This window comes from Carcharodon carcharias, chromosome 12 (genome assembly GCF_017639515.1).
Source record: "Carcharodon carcharias isolate sCarCar2 chromosome 12, sCarCar2.pri, whole genome shotgun sequence".
NCBI classification, from domain to species: Eukaryota; Metazoa; Chordata; class Chondrichthyes; order Lamniformes; family Lamnidae; genus Carcharodon; species Carcharodon carcharias.
Window position 1 is genome coordinate 35,587,037 of NC_054478.1, and position 20,603 is coordinate 35,607,639.

Genomic DNA, 20,603 nt, shown 5'->3' on the forward strand with positions numbered 1-20,603 from the left:
CTAGTACCAGGACCCTTGTTTTTTTTTTCATTTATGTGATGTGGACATCACTGGCTAGACCACCATTTATTGCTCAGCCCTAATTGCTCTTGAGAAGGCGGTAGTGAGTTGCCTTTTTGAACCACTGCAGTCCATGTCGGTACACCCAACAGTGCTGTTAGGGAGTGAATTCCACGATTTTGACCCAGCAACAGTGAAGGAAAAATTTCCAAGTGAGGATGGTGAGTGGCTTGGAGGGGAGCTTCCAGGGGGTGGTGTTCCCATCTATCTGCTGCCCTTGTCTTTCTAGATTGTAGTGGTCATGAGTTTGGAAGGTGCTGCCCAAGGAGCCTTGGTGAGTTCCTGCAGTGCATCTTGTAGATGGTATACACTGCTGATACTGTTCCTCGGTGGTGGAGGGAGTGAATGTTTGTGGGTGGGGTGTCAATCAAGTGGACTGCTTTGTCCTGGAGGGTGTCAGGCTTCTTGCACTCATTCAGGCAAGTGGGGAGTATTCCATCACACTACTGACTTGTGCCTGAAGATGGTGGACAGGCTTTGGGGAATCAGAAGGTGAGTTACTCACCGCAGGATTCCTAGCCTTTGACCTGTTCTTGTAGCCACAGTATTTATATAGCTAGTCCAGTTCAGTTTCTGGTCAATGGTGATCCCGAGGTTATTGATGCTTTGCAAGAAGTCCTTATCGTGTGAAAAAGAGTGAGCAAGACAGAAAAATAAACCTTACACAAGAGCTTCAGAGACCAAAGGTGAATGCCACTGTTAATTCTATTGTTGAAAATATTTTTAAAGACTTTTGTGTGGTTCTTATTCATTGTATATACATTTTTTTATTGGAGTTTCTGTTCGAAAATATGTAAATAATCATTTTCTTTCCCCTTTCTTTTGCTTGTAGCCTAACCTCAGAATACTGATTCTCTGCAAATGGTGATATTCAAAGATACTTTTGGTCGAATATTCATTTCTTTACCAAGTGAAGAGATAAACAACTTATAAATATCAGTGACCGGCTTCAAATTTTCATAATCTTGTTCTCCTTCAATATCTTTTCTTAAACTAAAAATTGTGTACATTTTCAACAGAAAACAGTTTAACTCATATTTATTGTGAGGAAAATGAGAACTTTATAACCCTTCTTTACAGCATATAAGATATTTCACTGTATAAATGTATCATACAAAAATAAATACTATGTTAGACAATGCTGTACATGAAAGCATAAAATAGCACCAGCTATACCACAAGCAGGAACAAAAGACTGAAGCATGTTAAAGTCACTGCAGAATGAAACAAATGTCGAGATGTTTGATTTATAGGAGAGAGTGTTGCAAATACTGCCTGGGAGGTGTTTCTAGGTAATGGGAGGTTACAGATTGTCCCTTCACAACATGAGGTGCAGACCTGAAAAAGATGACATTGAATATTATTAGCGTTTTTTTGCGAGGGGATCTTCTTGATAATTTTCTGTGATCTCCCAGACCATTAATTTAACAAATAGACCAGTATTCAGCATATAAGAGCAGCTTGTGCAAAAGAAAAACCACTTGCATTTATGTAGCACCCTTACCAACCACAGGACATCTCAATAAGTGATCAAGTACCCCCTGACTTCTGCACTAAGGAAACTTCTGGAAACAGCAGAGACCCTGATTCCCTACTGGTTCTGACAATCATCGCTTCAGAGTTCCTTTGTATTCCAACTGGGGTTAAAATACCAGGCCCCATGCCACACCAACCCCAGTCAAAGCTAGACAGAACACTTGAGCCAAATTTTAATCCCCTAATCCCGTGAATACATGGAGGGTTAAAATATTTGTAGCAATCCATTTGCCCGATCCTTGCTGGTGCACGCCATTTTTTACAAGCACGTCCAAGTGTGCTGTCGAGGTCCTCGCACCAGGCACAAATGAACAAATGAACAGCAGGCCCAGGAGAGGGCTGAAAGGTAAGAACATTTGTTATATGATTAGGTTATATGAGGGGTTGAAAGAGTGGGAGTGCTCACCCCAGCCCCATGAAGAAACCTAGGGCCCCAAGCTTCCCTTCCCCCAACTTAAAATGCTTACCAGCCACCACCATCCCCCCACCACTTATTTGACAACTGAGGACTATTGCCACATGTTCCTGGCGATGGGCTCCTGGCCCATTCACCTGACTCCCGCTGCCCCCAGCCTGATAACAAACTGGCCCCACGTTTGGACAGGAACCAAGTTGGACGTGTTAAAACGAAGCCCAGGAGTTAAAATGGCTTGGGCCTTATATTGATGAGTTGGGATGCACTCTCAGCTCCAATTAAAATGGAGGATCTTTTGTATTCAGTCACAGGTTAACAGTTATTGAGACAAATACATTGTACTTGTAGAATAATGTCTTTAAATAGGAGTGAGGAACAGCACCTATTCACCTTGTTTCCTTCATTATCAAGTTCCGTGCATCCAACAGATAAACACTCCTTCAGAGTGACACATCGCTTTGTGACCAATGAACTGTCACCCTTTGCATTCATTTTATGTCTTGTGTAACAGTACTGTGTTCCTACAAAGAAAGGAAGAACAATCAGATTATGAGAAAATCTAAGAACTCTGCTTAAACATTGGATCATGCTCCAGGGCTTTATGCAGAGAATTATACAAACTCCAGAGAATTGGTTATCATTTCACATGAATTGAAGAAGCAACATGAAATGTAAACTTTAGAACCAGACCTTTCAGGAGGGAAATTAGGAAACATTTCTTCTCGCAAAGGGTGGTAGAAGTTTGGAACTTTCTTCTGCAAACAGCAATTTGTGTCAGATTACTGAGATTAGATTAATTATATTAGATGAATTTTAAAACTGTGCCGAAGTTATTAAGGGACATGGAAAAAAAGGTGGTTAATATGGAGTCCTGAGACATCAGTTCATACCGACATCTCACTCATACCAAAAGGCAAAGACCATGGACAATCGATCACTTTGTACCACCTAGTTATAGGTTCAAGACCAGAGCAGGCAGCAAGCTGGGATCAAATCCATCCACTGTGTCAGCTGTATAAGCATTGCTTGACAAACAAAGGCAAAGGTTCATCCACTTCGCCTTCTACTATCCTAGTAGTTGGATGTTACAACAATATTGGAGCTGTTGATCATAACAATGCACGTCTGGGCAGGACTTTTCTCCTTGGGGCAGGACTCCAACTTCAGGGTAAAATAGGGGTCAGAACTCCACACTGTGTGGGGAACATCCACCCGGCAGTGATTTTCCAAAATTGGCCAGTCAGGGGCAGTGGGCAAGCTCACCAACCAATTAAGGATGGTGGGCAGGTACTCAAAGCTGGAGGACCAATAAGAAGCCTTCCAGCACTGAAGAAGCAGCAACTTGCAGTTCAGGTAAGTGGGTGTCTTTAGCAACCGGGCTACTATTGTGGAGGGGAAACCCTTCCACTCCTCCAGAGGGTGGTTTACAGCTGCAGTTGTGGCCAGGCAAGCACGGAGGGCCTCAAAGCCTGCCAGGAGTGCTGGACCCCCTTGTCAGTCATAAGAGGCTGTCTGCAACCAGCTGACCTAGGCCCCAATGCCTTGGCGGAGCCCATGGCTGACAGGAAAATTCCACAGCCTTTGGCAAAAGGCTTTAATGGGCCTTCCTGTCGCCCACTATACCAGCATAAATTTTCACAGCCACCTGCCTCTCTGCACTCACCCCCATCAGGGCCTAAAGATCCTGCCCTCTATCAGTTAGTCTGCAACAGATCCATATTTGGAGAGCTTTGAGAATCATTGATCTGAAGTCACCTGTTCATCCCGAGCACGCTACACTTACCACATTAACATGTCCTAAATTACGTGTATATTGCATTTAAAAATATTGTTATTTTCTGCAGAGTGGCATCTGCTGCAGGAAGAGTGAAAGAAATGAAATAGATTCAGAATAGATAAGCGATGCAGTGTCTAACATGCCACATACCATTTCTTTCAGTGCAATATTGGAACAGGCTTTCCTGCTCTTTCAGTTTGGACTGGACACAGCACACAGGAGGAGTGTTGGTGGTGTGGATGGCAGACTGGTAGCAAATCGCACCCGATCTATCTTCCATACACGATAATAGATGGAAAATCATTGCCAAGCCTGAACTTGAACATAAGAAAGGCCATTCGGTCTTTGAGCCAGCTACATGATTCAATAAGATCATGGCTGGTCTTCCCCTTAAGTGCACCTTCCTGCACTATCCCCATATCCCTCAATTCCCATAGAACCCAAAAATCTTTTCATCTCCGTCTTCAATATACTCGATGATTGAGCATCCACAACTCTCTAGGATAGAGAATTCCAAAGATTCATAACTCCTTTGAGTAAAGAAATTTCTCCTCATCTTCTCATTTCTACCCATGGCATCAGCACATTTGTATGTGGAAGCCCACTGGATAACAACTATGATTGGCGACTATGGCTGATTTTTCCCTCTCTAACACTGGGCATCAAGACCAATTGCCCTTCCAGCAGAGGTCACTTAACTCTCCAGGACAAGGGATGGAGCATGGTCTGTAAAACTCAGACAACTCAAACTTATATTAAAAAGAGATTTTGGAGCTGTTAAAAGTGAAAGGGTAGTCAATTGTGTAGCTGTATTTATTAAGGAAATATATTGTTTTCACTCATTTTACTGGAATTCTATGGGCAGAATTTTGCGCCAGCGGGATTTTACATTCCCGCTGCAGTCAATGGGGATGAAAATGGCTCCCCGCATTTAACTCCCCGTCCTCACTGAACGGGGCTGTAAAATTCTGCCCTATATTTCAAATTGGTACTTCCATAGACTGTTATAATAGGTTGTTTTTACTAATTTTCATCTTATTCATCTTATGTCTGACCTCGATATAAAACTATGACAAGCAGCGAGATTAGAAAACCTGCAAAAAGTATACTTATGGCATGCCATGTGTCCCGGGTTATGATGTGTTCCGGAATGTATGTCTCAGATCGGACTGTTAAGCTGCAATCTGTTGTAGTGAATTATTGTTTTAATTTCCCTGCAATGAATGATCACATTCCTGGGCGGTCAAATGAACAGTCGCATTCCACTCCTAAAGGATGTGCCAAGCCTGCTAAGTGACATCAGGTGTGAATGCATCTCTATTGTTGGGAGGGAGTTCTGGCACATTGGCAACACATTATAGTATAGTAAATAGAGGAACTTGCTAGTTACTGCAAGAGGCAAAGGTTTACATCGGGGAGGTAAACAAAGGTTGAGTAACCGACAATGAGCGAGGTATTTTCCTAAGCATTGTGCACACACAAGATTTCACTTATTTACACAAGATCCTCACCAAAGTGTCTTCTCTCATTCTGAGTCATTGGATGGAATCTTCTGGACTTAATCCCTGCAGGAACAGCAGGACCATTTTCTGGTCATGAACCTGATTTGTTATCGGGTGGGCTTAGCCTTGAGCTTTAATTTAGCCACGGCATTGGCATCCTGTCTCCAGATTGCCTGGAATATTAGGGAGGGCAAGCTGGATGACACACCCATTCTGTCAAAGGAAGAATTTCTATTTAAAGGGACCATGGCATGGGTTACAAGGGCTCACCAGCGCCTGGATTTTTAAGGCTGCAGCAACCACAACATTGGGGACTATAGAATGGAGAGAGCTTAATTCCAACAGTGTGACATGCTAATGAGATACAATATACATTATCACAGGAAGTGATGCAGTGCCTCATGATCTTGCTCTCTCTTGCAGACCTCATGACAATATGAAGCCACTGTAAGATGTTTCTCAATAAAGTTCGTCCTTTCCTTTCCTCAGCAGGTTGTGAATATTCTGTGTTAGCACAAGACCAAGAATATATGGTGGCAGCAAATGAAAGAACAAGCATGGAAAAGTCTCTGCCATTACCGGTAAGCTTCGATCAGGTTGCAGGTCTCAACTAAGCAGCAGCATGGCTGAATTGGCACCAAAGATTTGCCAGATATTGTACCACATTAGGCTGCAGAGTTGAACAGTTTACAGCCTTATATGCAATGGGTGGCAGTGCAGACAATATCCTAGTCATGCAAGGGACTGACAGAGAAAAAACTATGTAGGATGAAGTAATAAAACCACTTGATGCCTTCTTCAGTCTGTGAAGGAACACCATTGCTGAGCAGGCTAAATTTAATGAGTGCATCCAAAGACAAGGGGAAATTATTGATGCATTTATCAACGATTTGTGTAAACTTGCAGAGGACTGTGAATATGGAATCTTGAAAGATGAACTAATTAGGAACAGAATTGGTGTTGGTGTCTTGAATGAAACATTGTCTATCCACATGCAGTTGAGAGATGATTTAACCTTAAAGACAGTTCAATTGAGCAGGCAAGCTGAGGTAAGGAAACAAAATCAATAGGTAATTCGAGGTGACAGGGAGAACCATATCCCAAAAATTGCTGACTTAGTGTAGTATGTTAAATTTAACAGCAGTGAGCTGGCCGGATAAAAGGCAGGGAGAGCCCAACAACTGCCCCAGTTAATTGTAATTGGTGTGGCAGGAAAAAACAGGTGTGAAAATAGTCCCACCAAGGAGCCAAATGCCATTTTTGCAGAAAGGAAGGTCAGAAAGGAAGCAAGAGCACAGCAGAACTGAACTCGAACAGAATCTATAACCTCATGGCCTGGCATATCCCCCACTCTACTATTACCATCAAGCCAGGGGATCAACCCTGGTTCAATGAAGAGTGCAGGAGGGCATGCCAGGAGCAGCACCAGGCATACCTAAACATGAGGTGTCAACCTGGTGAAGCTATAACACAGTTGCGTGCCAAACAGCATAAACAGCAAGTGACTGACAGAGCTAAGCGATCCCACAACCAATAGATCAGATCTGAGTTCTGCAGTCCTACCACATCCAGTCGTGAATTGCGGTGGACAATTAAACAATCACTTGAGGAGGCTCCACAAATATCCCCATCCTCAATGATAGAGGAGCACAGCACATCAGTGTAAAAGATAAGGCTGAAGCATTTACTACAATCTTCAGCTAGAAGTGCCAAGTGGATGATCCATCTCGGCCTCCTCCAGGAGTCCCCAACATCACAGATGCCAGTCTTCAGACGATTCGATTCACTCCATGTGATATCAAGAAACAGCTGAAAGCATTGGATACTGCAAAGGGTATGGGCCCTGACAATGTTCCGGCAATAGTACTGAAGATTTGTGCACCAGAACTTGCCGCACCCCTAGGCAAGCTGTTCCAATACAGCTACAACATTGGCATCTACCCAGCTGCATGGAAAATTGTCCAGGTATGTCCTGTTAACAAAAAGCAGGATAAATCCAACCTGGCCAATTACCGCCCCACCAGTCTACTTTTGATCATCAAGAAAGTGATGGAAGGGGTCATCAACAGTGCTACCAAGTAACACTTGCTTAGCAATAACCTGCTCAGTGACACCCAGTTTGGGTTCTGCCAGGGCCACATAGTTCTTTACAACATTGGTTCAAACATGGATAAAAGAATTGAGCCTCAGAGCCTCTCCACAAAAATCAATATGAACTCCCACACCTGCAAAGGGAGGTAGCAGAGATGAGAGCACACAATTTGGCGAGGGACAGAGACCTGGGGGGGTTGAAGGGGTTAAGGGTTGGAATTCTTCCTCTGGTGACAGGCACCTCATCAGCCATTGGCAACGTGTGCCCACCTGATCAACTGGGAGGATCTTGTTCCAGAAGGCTGCAGGTGTCAGCAGCAACCTGCTGGGCGAGCCTTAGCATCCCGAGCCACTGGTGATCAGACACGTCAACAGAGCTGATCCTCTGCCTGTAGACCCTATGTTACGGATCTGACCTACTTCCAAATGGATCTTGGTGCCCATCCTCTCTGTCCTGTAGAAGGGCATGTGGCTGAGAAGGCAACTGCTGCTGGAGCTGTTGGAGATGGTGTAGCCTCTGCCCTTGTCCCTCAGCGTAGGTGGATGGTGGAATGGGGAGATGGTAGCATAGTGGTGATGTTATAGACTAGTAATCGAGAGGCCCAGGCTAATCCACAGCAGCTGGCAGAATTTAAATTCAATTAATTAATAAATTTAATTAATTAAAACAAAATCTGGAATTGAAAGTTAGTCTCAGTTATAGTCACCATTAAACTATCAATTCTTGTAAAAACCCATCTGTTTTAATGCCCTTTTGGGAAGGAGATCTGCCACCCTTGCCTGGCCTGGCCTACATGTGACTCCAGACCCACAGCAATGTGGTTGACTCTTAACTGCTCTCTGGGCAGTTAGGGATGGGCAACAATGTTGTATTTGTCAACTATGTCCACATCCCATGAACCAATTTAAAAAAAAACGTATAAGCTGCTTGCATACCTTGTTGAAAGCTGACAGCAGGGAATGGCAGCTGAAGATGGGTGAATTGCCTTCCCAAGTAGTTGGCATTCTGCTGTCAAACTGTGATAGCACTCTCTGACAGAAGAAATGCATTGGACAGTAGCCCCTCACCTGGCCATGGCCGCAGCTCTTCAGTGTAACTGACTGAAGCCTTCCCTGCTTGTCAGTTTCACCGAAGAAGCTCTTTTTGCTGTGCCCTTACCTCGGTCAGTCTGACGAGTTGCTGACAGTCGGGAAACAGGTCCCCTGGCTGGAAAATGCAGAAGTGGAGATTAAGACAACTCTTAACTGCCTTTTAATTACTTTAATCACTTATCTGATAGATCGAAGGGGGTTCCCTGCTCACCTTCAATCCTGCCCCCAGAGAAACCCAGAAGGCGGCAGGGTGATGTTGGGATCCTGACCAGACACACATTAAATACCACTTCCCCTTGACTGAGGAAATTCTTAATCCCCTTTGTTATTAATGGGACTCCAGCCCAGTAATAAAATCAATGTGGTTTGCCTGCAGGGAAGTATCTAGTGTCTGAATCATGGCTAAATAAGTGCAGCAGCAGAATATACTAAGCCACATCAAGCTGGTGTGCTTAATGATAACATGTTTTTAGTCTGGACATACCTCTTGGGCAATAGACGTCCGGAGCCCAGCGGTTGCACTCGTAATTATCTGCTGCATTTTCACACGTAAAACATTTGAACCCACCAGGATAGGGTGTTGCTGCAAAAGAACAAACAAATACATTTGGCTAGAATGCTCCAATAATAGTATTTGACAACAGATGCATTAGCTGCCAACAGCAACAAAATGTAGCAGGGAAACGTTGTAAATAAAGTGATGTGAAGGGATGCACAGGCTTCACTGCCAATATTTTCCTCTTCAGGGTGGACTGATATCCGATTTTGCTGAATTAAAGTTCTAATTATGAATTTTTGTATGTCAAATAATGTAAGATTGATGGAGAATTCTAGAACCATGGGACACAGATTCAAAATAAGTGACAGAAGGTGTAGGGGGTACATGAGGAACAACTTTTTTTACGCAGAGGGTAGTGGGTGTCTGGAATTCGCTGCCCAAGTTGGTGGTAGAGGCAGAAACTTTAAACACTTTTAAAAAGTACCTGAATCTGCGCCTAAAGTGCTGTAAGCTGCAGGGCTATGGGCCGGGTGCAGGTAGGTGGGATTAGAAAGGGTATCTGGGTGTCCTTGGGCTGGCATGGACAAGATGGGCCGAATGGCCTCCTTATGTGGTGTAACTTTTCTATGGTTCTAAGATTTCAGCACTGAAAAGCTTAAAAGCAGCACTAGTTCATTCCAATGAATTGAATGGGCATTTAAAAGGGATAGTTTAAAATTGCAACATTTCTAGAGTGTAGAATCTTTAGATTCTTCAAACTACAGGTCTAAATGTTACATAACGCTGATAATTGACATTGCCCTCAAAGAGGGGAGCAATGAGCAAATACTCACATGTTTTGAATGTAGCCAGAATTTCAATTTAGATTTTTAAAACCATATTTTGACATATTCAGTTGTTCAATGTTATGAAAACTGCCAAGGTCAAGTCCATCATTCAATTTACATTAGTACTCTCTACAATACTGTGTGTGTGTTATTGACTGCATAACCTTAGAGAAATATTAAACTCACAGTTGGTTGAGGTTAGGCTTACAAAGTTCAATTAAAGCTCATGTTTAACGAATAGAAATTATGCGATGTCACATGATGATACAAACAAACTGAAAACCATATGATTATCAATATATAGTCCAAATAGCCAACAAGTAGCTGTTCTGTTCTCAGGGATAGATCTACTTTTACATCTTAGCCCATTTGTGCTACTAACTAAACTGAACCAGGACAGACCACATGCAAACAAAAACAAAAAATGCTGGAAAAACTCAGCAGGTTTGACAGCATCTGTGGAGAGAAAGACAGAGTTTACGTTTCGAGTCCATGTGACTCTTCTTCAGAGGAGACCACATGCAAGCTTCTGTGTTTTGCCAGCTATAAAGGCTGCAAGTAAGAGTAGTTTGCGCTTTTAAAATCTAAGGGCTACATTTTGCATACCCCGACTGGACGTGTTTTCAGCAGCTTGGGGGGGCAGAGATTGGATGAGGGGGGCCCCCTAAAATAGGGCGGGTGCCTACCTACCCCAGTACCTTCCCACCCAACCCCAAGTTCAACCCCATAATAGTGGGTGGGTGGGGTCAAAGTCAGCAGCCTGCCCTGCCATATTTAAATAGATAATCAAGGGGCAATTAGGCTTGTTACAAAGCTAATTGATCCTGATAATACACTGCCCATGCCATAAAATGTCTGGTGTGGGCAGTCGGGTAGGAGTCGGCAGTCCTATTTCGTAAATAAGTTCTTCAAAGAGCGGGAAGGAAAGGGCGATGGGGGTTTCTATCTCGGGAGCTGCCCTTTGCTGATGGGGGGGGGGCCCCCCTCCCACTAAGATAGAACACCCTCCCTTTTCCTATCCGCTCATAGCCTTAGACCAAACCACCAAGAACCCCCCCTCCCTGCCCAAGGCCTGGACTTACCTACTTCCTGGCATCCATTGGGCATTCTTCCTCTTTCTTTTGCAGCCCTGGCAGTGCCCCCACTACCACGCTCTCGGCACCGCCGGGACTGATGGAGCTGCCAGCTAATTGGATAAGCCAGCAGCTCCCGAACGTCCTCCCCAGTGAGGGGGTGGAGGTCTCGCACAGCCCTTGTTTAGCCCGATAAGAGCACGTTGTGGCCGCAGGGTGGGGCAGGCCGGCACGGAGCGGGTTGGCTCCACGTTAATTTTGTTTCTGAGTGGTGGTGGGGGTGGGGGTGGGGGGGGGGGGGGGGGGGGAAGGAACCATCCGCTCTCCCGTAACATTCAGCCCCAAGTCCACGTCACAAAGCTGTCCCTAAAAATTCACCAACTGAGTAAACCTTGCAAGAAAATATTCCCAACCTTCATCTTTTTTAGGGCATTAATCAAGATCAAATACCATCACATTAACCACATTTATTGAAAATATAATTAAATGAATTAACATACATCATCAGATCGCCATCAAATAATCAACCTCAGCTCAGTTTTAATTCTTTACCACTCCCAGCTTTTTTTCTCTCTCATGGGTGAGATGGGATGAAATGAGATGTACCATTAACCCATGCCTTCCAAGCGGTAGCAGAGGAAGACCCAGTGTAGCTTGCTCCTGTTCTCACTGGTCGGCTAAATAGTGTTATGACCAGGTTAGCAGGGATGAACTGGTGCCTCTCTTTGCCCCACTCCTGAGGTGGTTATAACAGAATTTGAATTTGAAAGGGAGCTGATATTTCCAATTCGATTTACCTGTGTACAGGTCAATGCAAGAAATAAGCCAGCCAGGTTCCCTAAGTTAATAAGTAAAAAGTTAGTTTTATTGCTTACTCAGGCAAGGATGCAGAAATGATTAACAAGAGGTTTAAAATGTAAAAGTATGTGCAACTACAGGACTAATGCGAAAATGACACACACACACAACCTCCCCAGTCATGCACAAAGAGAGATAAAAATGTAAAGTATCAGATCTTAAAAAAACTTGGTCGAGTAACAAATAAAGTCAGAAAAAAGAAATTCATGGAATTTTTAGAGGCTTGATTACGGCTGAAGGGTCCTTTTCCACAGTGGAGCAGTCGGTCTACAGTCGTATAAAAGCAAAAAACTGCAGATGCTGGAAATCCGAAACAAAAACAAAAATACCTGGCAAAACTCAGCAGGTCTGACAGCATCTGCGGAGAGGAACACAGTTAACGTTTCGAGTCCATATGACTCTTCACCAGAACTAAGGAAAAATAGAAAAGAGGTGAAATATAAGCTGGTTTAAGGGGGGGTGGGAAAGGTAGGGCTGGATAGAGGGTCAGTGATAGGTGGAGATAGCCAAAAGATGTCGTAGACAAAAGGACAAAGAGGTGTTGACGGTGGCGATATTAGCTAAGAAATGTGCTAATGGAGAAAGCAGGACGAGCAAGGTACGGATAACCCTAGTGGGGGTGGGGGTGGGGTGAGGGGAAGGGATCGAAATAGGCTAAAAGGTAGAGATAAAACAATGGATGGAAATACATTTCCTCTACATTGGAAAGAGCAAACGCAGACTGGGTGACCGCTTTGCGGAACACCTTCGATCTGTCTGCAAGCATGACCCAGACCTCCCTGTCGCTCACCATTTCAACACACCACCCTGCTCTCATGCCCACATGCACGTCCTTGGCCTGCTGCAATGTTCCAGTGAAGCTCAACGCAAACTGGAGGAACAGCACGTCATCTTCTGACTAGGCACTTTACAGCCTTCTGGACTGAATATTGAGTTCAACAACTTTGGATCATGAACTCTCTCCTCTATCCCCACCCCCTTTCTGATCCCCCTTTTTCCAATAATTTATATATATTTTTCTTTTCCCACCTATTTCCATTATTTTTAAATGTATTTCCATCCATTGTTTTATCTCTATACCTTTTAGCCTTTTAGGGTGGGGTGGGGTGTGTGTGTGTGTGTGTGTGTGTGTGTGTGTGTGTGTGTGTGTGTGTGTGGAGACAAGGCCTCCACTGTGGTCAAGGCAATTTGAAGGGTTGTGGGAGGTGAAGGAATGCACTGTGGTTGAGGTGACTTGCAGGGGACAAGGGCTGCTGTGCGGTTAAGGCAATTTGGGTAGGGGGGCAAGGGCTACCCTGCAGTTAAGCGAGTTGTGGGGGGTGGGGGTGGGGGGCGGTGGTGGGGGCAAGGGCTGCCCCGCAGTTAAGGCAAGTTGGGGGGTGCAAGGGTTGATGGTAGTGTACAAGCACATGCAGGGTGGGGCGCGGTGGCTGAGGGAAGCGGCTTCACATTAGGGAAACCTTGTATAAAGTGACCATTCCCCTGCAGTTGAGGCAGTTCAGACGCAATCACATTGATATGATTGGAGTTGGGCCTCTAGCTTATCTGCCCACTCAAGCAATGCAGAGGCAACAAAGTACCACCAAGTGCTCCAGAGTTTTTCACCCCTCCTGCACAGACTACAAACTAATGAGCGTTTTTGTGGACTGCAGAACAATTGGGTGACTGGGCATGTTGTACAATCTCCTTGCAAAAGTTGGCCATGGAACAGTAACTAGTGGAGGCACACTCAGCTCTTGCCATGTCACCAGTCAGGTTTGGATCAGTCTCCCCTATGGTTCATGCTAACAGTGCAGCCTTTTATTGTGGGTTTTGGAGAATGCAAGTGCCTGAGCTGAGAGCACAGCATGCAGTCCAGTGGGCAAAGCTACTGCCAGTCGGTCAGGTGGAGTGGGGCAGAGGAGAGAGTGGCATTTTGGGCAACCACGGAGCGCACTAAACTCTGACCATCCAAGTGGTGGCCATCTGTCTCCAGGATGTGTTAAGGGACCTTCAGACTTAACCAAGAGAGGTTCTTAGTACAGCCAAGCTAACCCACGTGTCTCTCTCTTTCATCGTGCAGGAGGAGTATATCAGGGGCATGGAGCCTGGTGAACTAACTGTATGCCTTGTGGTGCGCAGAGAGCAAAGATGATGGAGGAGAGAGAGCAACTGAAGTGCCTGGTTGCACAGAGGGAGGAGCAGCACCCTCAAGAAGAAGGGGCAGCTGGGGCTCCTGCACACGCCACTGAAGAGCCACTGCGAGCTATCGCTGGTCAGCGCCTAGCTAGAAACAGGGTCTATAGACACCGCCTTTCATTCCTGCAGATGACAGAGATCCAGTGCCAAAGCCTGTGCATGTCTAGGGAACAGGTCAGTCATATCTGCCAGCTACTGCAGAACTTTGCGCCATGGGGACTTGAAAGTGATCGAGGCATTCAATTTTTGCACCAGTGGCTCCTTTCAGGGCTCCACATGTGACCTCTGTGGGATATCGCAAGCCTCTACCCACAACTGCGTCCATGAGGTCATGGATGCCGTCTTCGTGAAGGCACACAATTTTGTGCATTTCACCCAGGACCAGGAAAGCCAGGATGCAAAAGCAATTGGATTTGCCCAGATCACAGGGTTTCCCACAAGTGCAGGGTGCCATTGACTGCACTCACATGGTGCTCAGATCATTGTTTCAACAAGCGGTCAACTATGTCAACTGCAAGGGCTTCTATTTGCTGAAAACGTGCAGCTGGTGTGCGACCACCACAAATGCATCCTGCAGGTCTGTGCTCAGTTTCCAAGGAGTGTCCAAGACTCCTACACCCTCCGTCGGTCACAGATCCCTGACGTCTTCCAGGGTCCACAGATGCTGCAGGGATGGCTCCTCGGGGACAAGGTCCACTCGCAGAGGACATGGCTGATGACACCCGTGCGGCAGCCTCAGACTGCAGAAGAGCAAAGGTATAATGAGGGTATTCCTGCAACTCACAACTTGGTGAAGCAAACCATTGGGATGCTGAAAGTAAGGTTCCAGTGCCTGGATCGATCTGGTGGAGCCCTGTAATAAAGTCCACAGAGGGTGTCGCACATCACTGTTGTCCGCTGCTCCCTTTACAACCTGGCACTGCAACAGGGAGAGGAGCTGGCTGCGGAAGAGATGGAGGAGCTGCACGTCTCCTCTGATGAGGATGTCGATGAGAATGAGGGCGAGGAGGTTCACAAAAAGCGACAATGAAGGCAATGAGGCCATCACACTGGCCAGACGCGGAAGGTGTGCTCGGGTGGCCCTCATAGCTGCCAGAGTGATGGCGACATGTAGTGTGGAGACACAATAGATCTTCACATTGCTTCTATGAATGTTTGACTCAAGTCTGGCTGATAGCGGTGCACATACCCTCTGTGATAATGCTCCTGTCATGGAGATGCAATGGAGGCTCTAATAGTCGATTGATTCCAGCATGGTGATGATGAGATGCAATGAGGATACTCCGCAGATCTTCACAAAGCCCCTGAGAATGTCTGACTCCTGTCTGGCCGAGGGCAGCTTGCTTGCACTCTGTGATCAGGGTCATATCTTGGAGATGCAGCCGTGAAACTTCAAATGCACCTGATCCTTTGTCCGCCTTCAGCACCTGACCCCTTCAGGAGCACAGCGTCACCGGTCATAGATGCTGATGAGATGGGGGACAGCCCCACCTTCAAAAGGTGCTGAGAGCACACAGAGAGAATGAGAACACTCTATGATGCCTGCCCACAATGTTCTGGCAGCAATAATAAGCACCAGTGAGATGCAGGCGTCAGTAATGTGTCCAGAGAGTGAGGCCAGAATATCACTTTGGTCTGAGGGCTGCACAAAGCACAGGGAAGAGGCCCTGGACTAAGAAACCAGCCTTTATCTTGTGTAGGAACCAAGGTTTCACATCTGAGTGACACAAACACTGCTCATCAGAACAAGGAGCTGTAGGCAGGGAGACATCCTTGAGAGTTTATTTACAATAGTGAACATTATACACAAGTGATTAATACCTGTGCCCAGGCTATGCAACTATATCTTCTTAACCTTCCTTAACCTGCTGCTACGTCTTGGTGCTCTCCTGGTGTCTACAGTGGAGGTAGAGGCAGTCTACTGACTGCTACACCCTGTCAGTGATGACCTTGGCAGGGATCCTCTAGAGGGTCAAGACCTGGAGGGCCCTGGCCTGCTCCTGTTGTGTGGCAGTGGCACGCCCCTCAGGAGCTGAAGCTGCTGGGGTCACAGGAAGATGGAATTCGGATGGGCCGGACACTCTCGGAGTCAGCTGGATGGATGGCCTCGGGGTGTGCACCTGCTGATCCTCCTCCCTATGGGTGCCCAAGGGCCCCTCGCTGACCCCTTGAGAAGAAAGGGTAACTTTCAAGAGATCGGGCTGCCCTGCACCACCCTGGCATACACACTGTTCGAGACTAACTATGGCATCAGTGATGAAACTTATCCCACGCAGCAGTGCAGGAGCGATGTCCTGGACTAAGGTCTCCACGGCAGCTGCCATCTTACCAGTGTTGACTTTGGTGCATTGGCATGCTGACACTTGTCATCTGACTTGGACCCAGCAACATTCTGGCCTCCAGCAGTCCTCCGAGTGCCAGAGACCTGGGAAGTCCCAGGCCTGCTGTGGATCAACCAGTGTGATGTGCTCACCAGATTGTGCTCCCGAGGCTACTCTAAAGCTAGGTTCCACCGAGGTGTGTGCCTCTGCACTGGTGGAAGATATGGGTGAGTGCTGCGATGGGACCTCAGGGAGAGTGCCTTCAGATTCCTCTTCAGAGCTTTCTTTGGGGTTTGAGTCGAGGATCTGGGTCATGAACCCCCTCAGCTGTTTCCTGGATATGCCTGCAAAAGCAAGGAGAGATAATTAGTGCATGGCAGTGGCCTGTGAAATAGAACACATCACTCATAGCAAGGTTGTCTGATGGTGTTGCACTGCTGAATCATCACTTGGTAAAGCACAGCAGACCTCACTGTCAGCACAAGAATGGTCCAGATTCTCACTGGCCAGCTGGATGGCTCTATTTTTAAAATCTGTGTAGACCTTGATTTCAGGCATTCCTCCACCGGTCTGCGACCTCTCCCTGTTGCTGTGTGCCAGTTTGTCCTGAATAGAGATGGAGAGTGTGTAAGCAGGACACCTGCCAGGCCAGTGTGGGTGGTGAGTGGTCCCACAGACGGGGATGTGAACAATGAAGATGCGTATGAGAGATGCGTATGAGAGAGTGAATGTTGATGTCCCTTGAACTGGCAGTGCTTGAGGGCCCTGTGGATGTGTGATGTGTGATGTGTTTGTGAACGTGTGAGTTGAGAGTGAGTTACAGCCTTGCAGAATGGAGGAGATCATTCATCCATTTTTGGCGCAGGGAGGCTGTCTTCATTTGCAGGGCATTGGCACTGACCACCACTGCCACCGCCCCCCCAAGCCGGATTGATGATGTTGCTGATTCTCCTGCATCCAAAGAGGAGGTAGAGGACATCACGGCGACCAAAAGGTGAACGAGGGGCATGTCACTAAACTGGGGGGGTCTGCAGTTTCTTGCTTTTTGAGGCCATATCTTCTGTGCAGCAGTCCTAGACTGGAAACACAGAGGCGTATGCGCGGATGCACTTTAAATAGGGCACCCAGCGTAAAGAAATGGCGAGATGATGGTGTGGTGGGCAAATGAGAGCCTGCCCTCTATTGAAATGGCGTGTTTCCTGGGAATGCATAATTAACGCAGCAGGATTTGGACGATATTGCACTTTAAATTGCCATGACCAAATACATAAAATTGTAACTGAATGAGAAAAATTTTTTTATTAAGCCTTTCTAAAATGATTTTCTTTAAGGACTTGCATTTATATAGTGCCTTCAACATATTAAAACATTTCATGGCACATCACAGGAGAGTTCCAAGGCAAAACAAAAAATTGACATTGAGCCAAAGAAAGAAACATTTGGATCGTGTGGAAAAGTAAGACTGGAAGTAGTCAAAGTAACTTGAAGAACACAGAAATAATTCTGTGTATACCACTTTAAAATGTCAACTCAAAATGAGTGTGAACTTACATACAGGATAACGGTTTGACAGATCCTATCATCTGAACAAGGCTGTTACTCGTTACCAGCACAGTTATTGTTAACAGTGCCCCATAATGAAAGATGAACGAAGGTTCCTTTGACAACAAAATCCAGCCTATTTTTGGTGAATTTATGCAGGATACAGATGCAGAATCGAGTAAGGTCACTCTGACATTCTATCTGTAGCTCTCTACCCTCAATATCTGAACATTCTATAAATATAAACACTCGAGGCAACGGCAAAAGATTTTCCTTTCAGCATTTATTGAATTAGTTTGTAGGTGTGGGTGTGTTGACTTCTCTAAGCATCTCATTTTTCTACAAACTTTGCTCATTTAAAATGTTTGTGTTACAAATTCCTTGAAAATCATCTTGCAAAATAGTTTCTAAATCATCAGATCTTGTTGACCAAACTGAGAGTGGTCACAAACACAAGAAGCAGCCATTTTTAAACAATAGTCAGCACACTGATGGTCATCACTTCACAAGCACAGCAACCCAAACAATGGAACAAACTCCTGCCTTATTTATAGAAGTACTGCATATGGTGTACATCATACTTTAACTCCGAATGTCATGCTTTAAATCTGTGTATCATAACGTTACTGCTGGATCATGAAAAAGCTTCGTCCAGCCCGAAAACAAGGTAGAGAACATTTACAAAAGAAAAGTGACTGAATGAAGGATTGTTACTCGTCAAAGGTAGCAATAATTTGGAATTGGTGCCATATGAGGTCAGTGAGAGTTAGGGTTGTGTTGTGAGCTCAAAGGCCCAGTAGGAAGGGTCTTTTGTTTGTCAGCAGGATTTGGAGTGAATTTTGGAGGCTAGATGGAGACCAATTCAAGACTACATCAGCAGGCCAGTGTACCATTTACTTTACAGCGTTAATTTACTTAATCTAAAAAAAATCTATACAACAACCTATTGCAAATACATTTAAGTTGAAGTTGGTACAGGGGAGGGGGAGTGGGGTTGGGACAAGCAGGAGGCAGGAGCACCATTTCTGATCTCAAAGTGTTTGCCCTGTGTTATACTGGGGATAGGGGGCACTGCCAGCAATCGTGCAATGCAAAATATCTGATCATGATTACAATTGTGCCTTTCATCTACAAAGCTTTGCAAATATCAGACATGTGATATACTTCATGCTTGATGCATAGTAACAGGAGATACAAACTTTAAACTGAACATTATAAACAATTTCATTCATTGCCTTATCAATGTGAGTCATGCTCCTCAGAACATTGTGTTCAACGAGTCATAACACAAGCCCCCAGGCAATTAGAATGGTTTTGAGTGACAGCCGAGAAATAGTGCAAATTTGACAATAAAAATAATTGACCATTTTAAACTATTAAACATTAAGGTTATTTTTTCATGAAGAACCCAAGCAGTGGTCAGTAGTTATCTAGATCATAGATTAACATGGAAGCATTCCTTAGCCTCACATTTTAAAACAACTTTGATCTATAAACAATAGATGAAAATAGAAGAATTCCTTTGCCTCTGATTAATCCCGGTTTAAAGTCTAGTAACAATGAATAGTTCAAATGCCTGGCATGATATTGGCCTTTCTGAAATGATTAATCTTAATGTTGTTTATTTGTACGTAATTTTCCATCAAAATTCATGATGTCATAGCTAATGGTTATTTGATAACGTATTTGTTTTGTTGTGACATTCCACCTGTGACAGTGTGTAAATATAAAACAATTAATATTATTGATTCCTGGGGTTACTCCAACACCATCAATCTCTTATCTAACTCAACAACAAACATCAGGTATTACGAATGACATCATTATTTTACAAGGGAGTGAGCTTGTTTACTTTCTAAGTTGCTAGAAACAAAGATTTTTTCAAAACTATATGGCTTCAGAGTAAGATCTCAGAGTCAATCCTTAATTGTATGAAGTTAGCTCAAAGCTGCTGGGACCGTGGTGGCAGGTCTTTAATTAGGGTCAGTACCCCCGAAATGGTGGGCAGGCTTTGGTAGAGACAGAGTCAACTCACAGTCATCAAATCTGCTAACACTGAATGTCCAGGATCTCATTCAAAATATTCATTGGATGAGATTCTGGCGAAAGAACGAATGGAGCAAGAGTCTCTTCTTTCCGGAGAGAAGGGAAGAACATCAAGAAAGGGAACATGTTGAGTAATACTCGCTTAAAATTCTGTTCAGCTTGAGGAGTTTTTAGCTATTACAATGCTTTTTATGTGTAGTCTGTGTTGCTGCCATTAGTTATACAGGCCATACTGGCGTTACTATACTGTCCAATGATACCTTCTGAAGTGTGATGTTAATACTGTGGACAGCCAATTCCTGTTAATTATATGTTGTTTTATTTATAGCCATCTGTCTTCAAAGAATTCTAGGACCTGTAAAGAATAAACTTTGGATGGCGGGAAAGACAGCCCGCCTTCAATGGGCTGAGTGAACAATCGCGAACTGGTTTCACGTCATCATGAAACCAATCACACCGTATTGTCTGCTCACGCCACTGAACACGCCCGACACCGGCAGGCATGGAAAATTCCGCCCATTGTTCTCACTTCACATAGCACAATTTAGACGATCTTTTCCTATACACAGTCAATCCTTTCAAAGCCTCCCCTAGGACAAGGATATTGGCATTTCTACTTTGAATATACTATGCAGAACTTTCAATGGCACACGTGAAATATACTTGTAACCCAAGTTTAAAAAGTGTAAATATTTTGTCAACGTATGTTTTGAAAGACCACTGACCAAAGCAGTAACTTTTAGCTTTTATTCAAATATTTGCAGTGTCAGCATTGAGACCGTTGCT

The 20,603-nt window shown here is 44.9% G+C and overlaps 1 protein-coding gene across 6 annotated transcripts in view; it reads right to left on the reverse strand.

Annotated features, from left to right (window-relative positions):
• Positions 1 to 1,081: 1,081 nt before the first annotated feature.
• Positions 1,082 to 20,603, reverse strand: part of lypd6 (LY6/PLAUR domain containing 6) — a 255,130-nt gene continuing 235,608 nt past the window's right edge. For 4 of the 6 annotated variants that reach the window (XM_041201262.1, XM_041201264.1, XM_041201261.1 and 1 more), the window contains 4 exons: positions 8,958 to 9,056; positions 8,541 to 8,588; positions 2,402 to 2,532; positions 1,082 to 1,398 (listed from right to left, as the gene is read on the reverse strand). In XM_041201262.1, the coding sequence (XP_041057196.1) occupies positions 1,231 to 1,398; positions 2,402 to 2,532; positions 8,541 to 8,588; positions 8,958 to 9,056 (446 nt within the window). In that variant the 3' untranslated portion in view covers positions 1,082 to 1,230. Of the gene's footprint in view, positions 1,399 to 2,393; positions 2,533 to 8,540; positions 8,589 to 8,957; positions 9,057 to 20,603 lie in introns of all 6 variants that reach the window. The other 2 variants (XM_041201267.1, XM_041201265.1) reach the window with 2 other exon arrangements.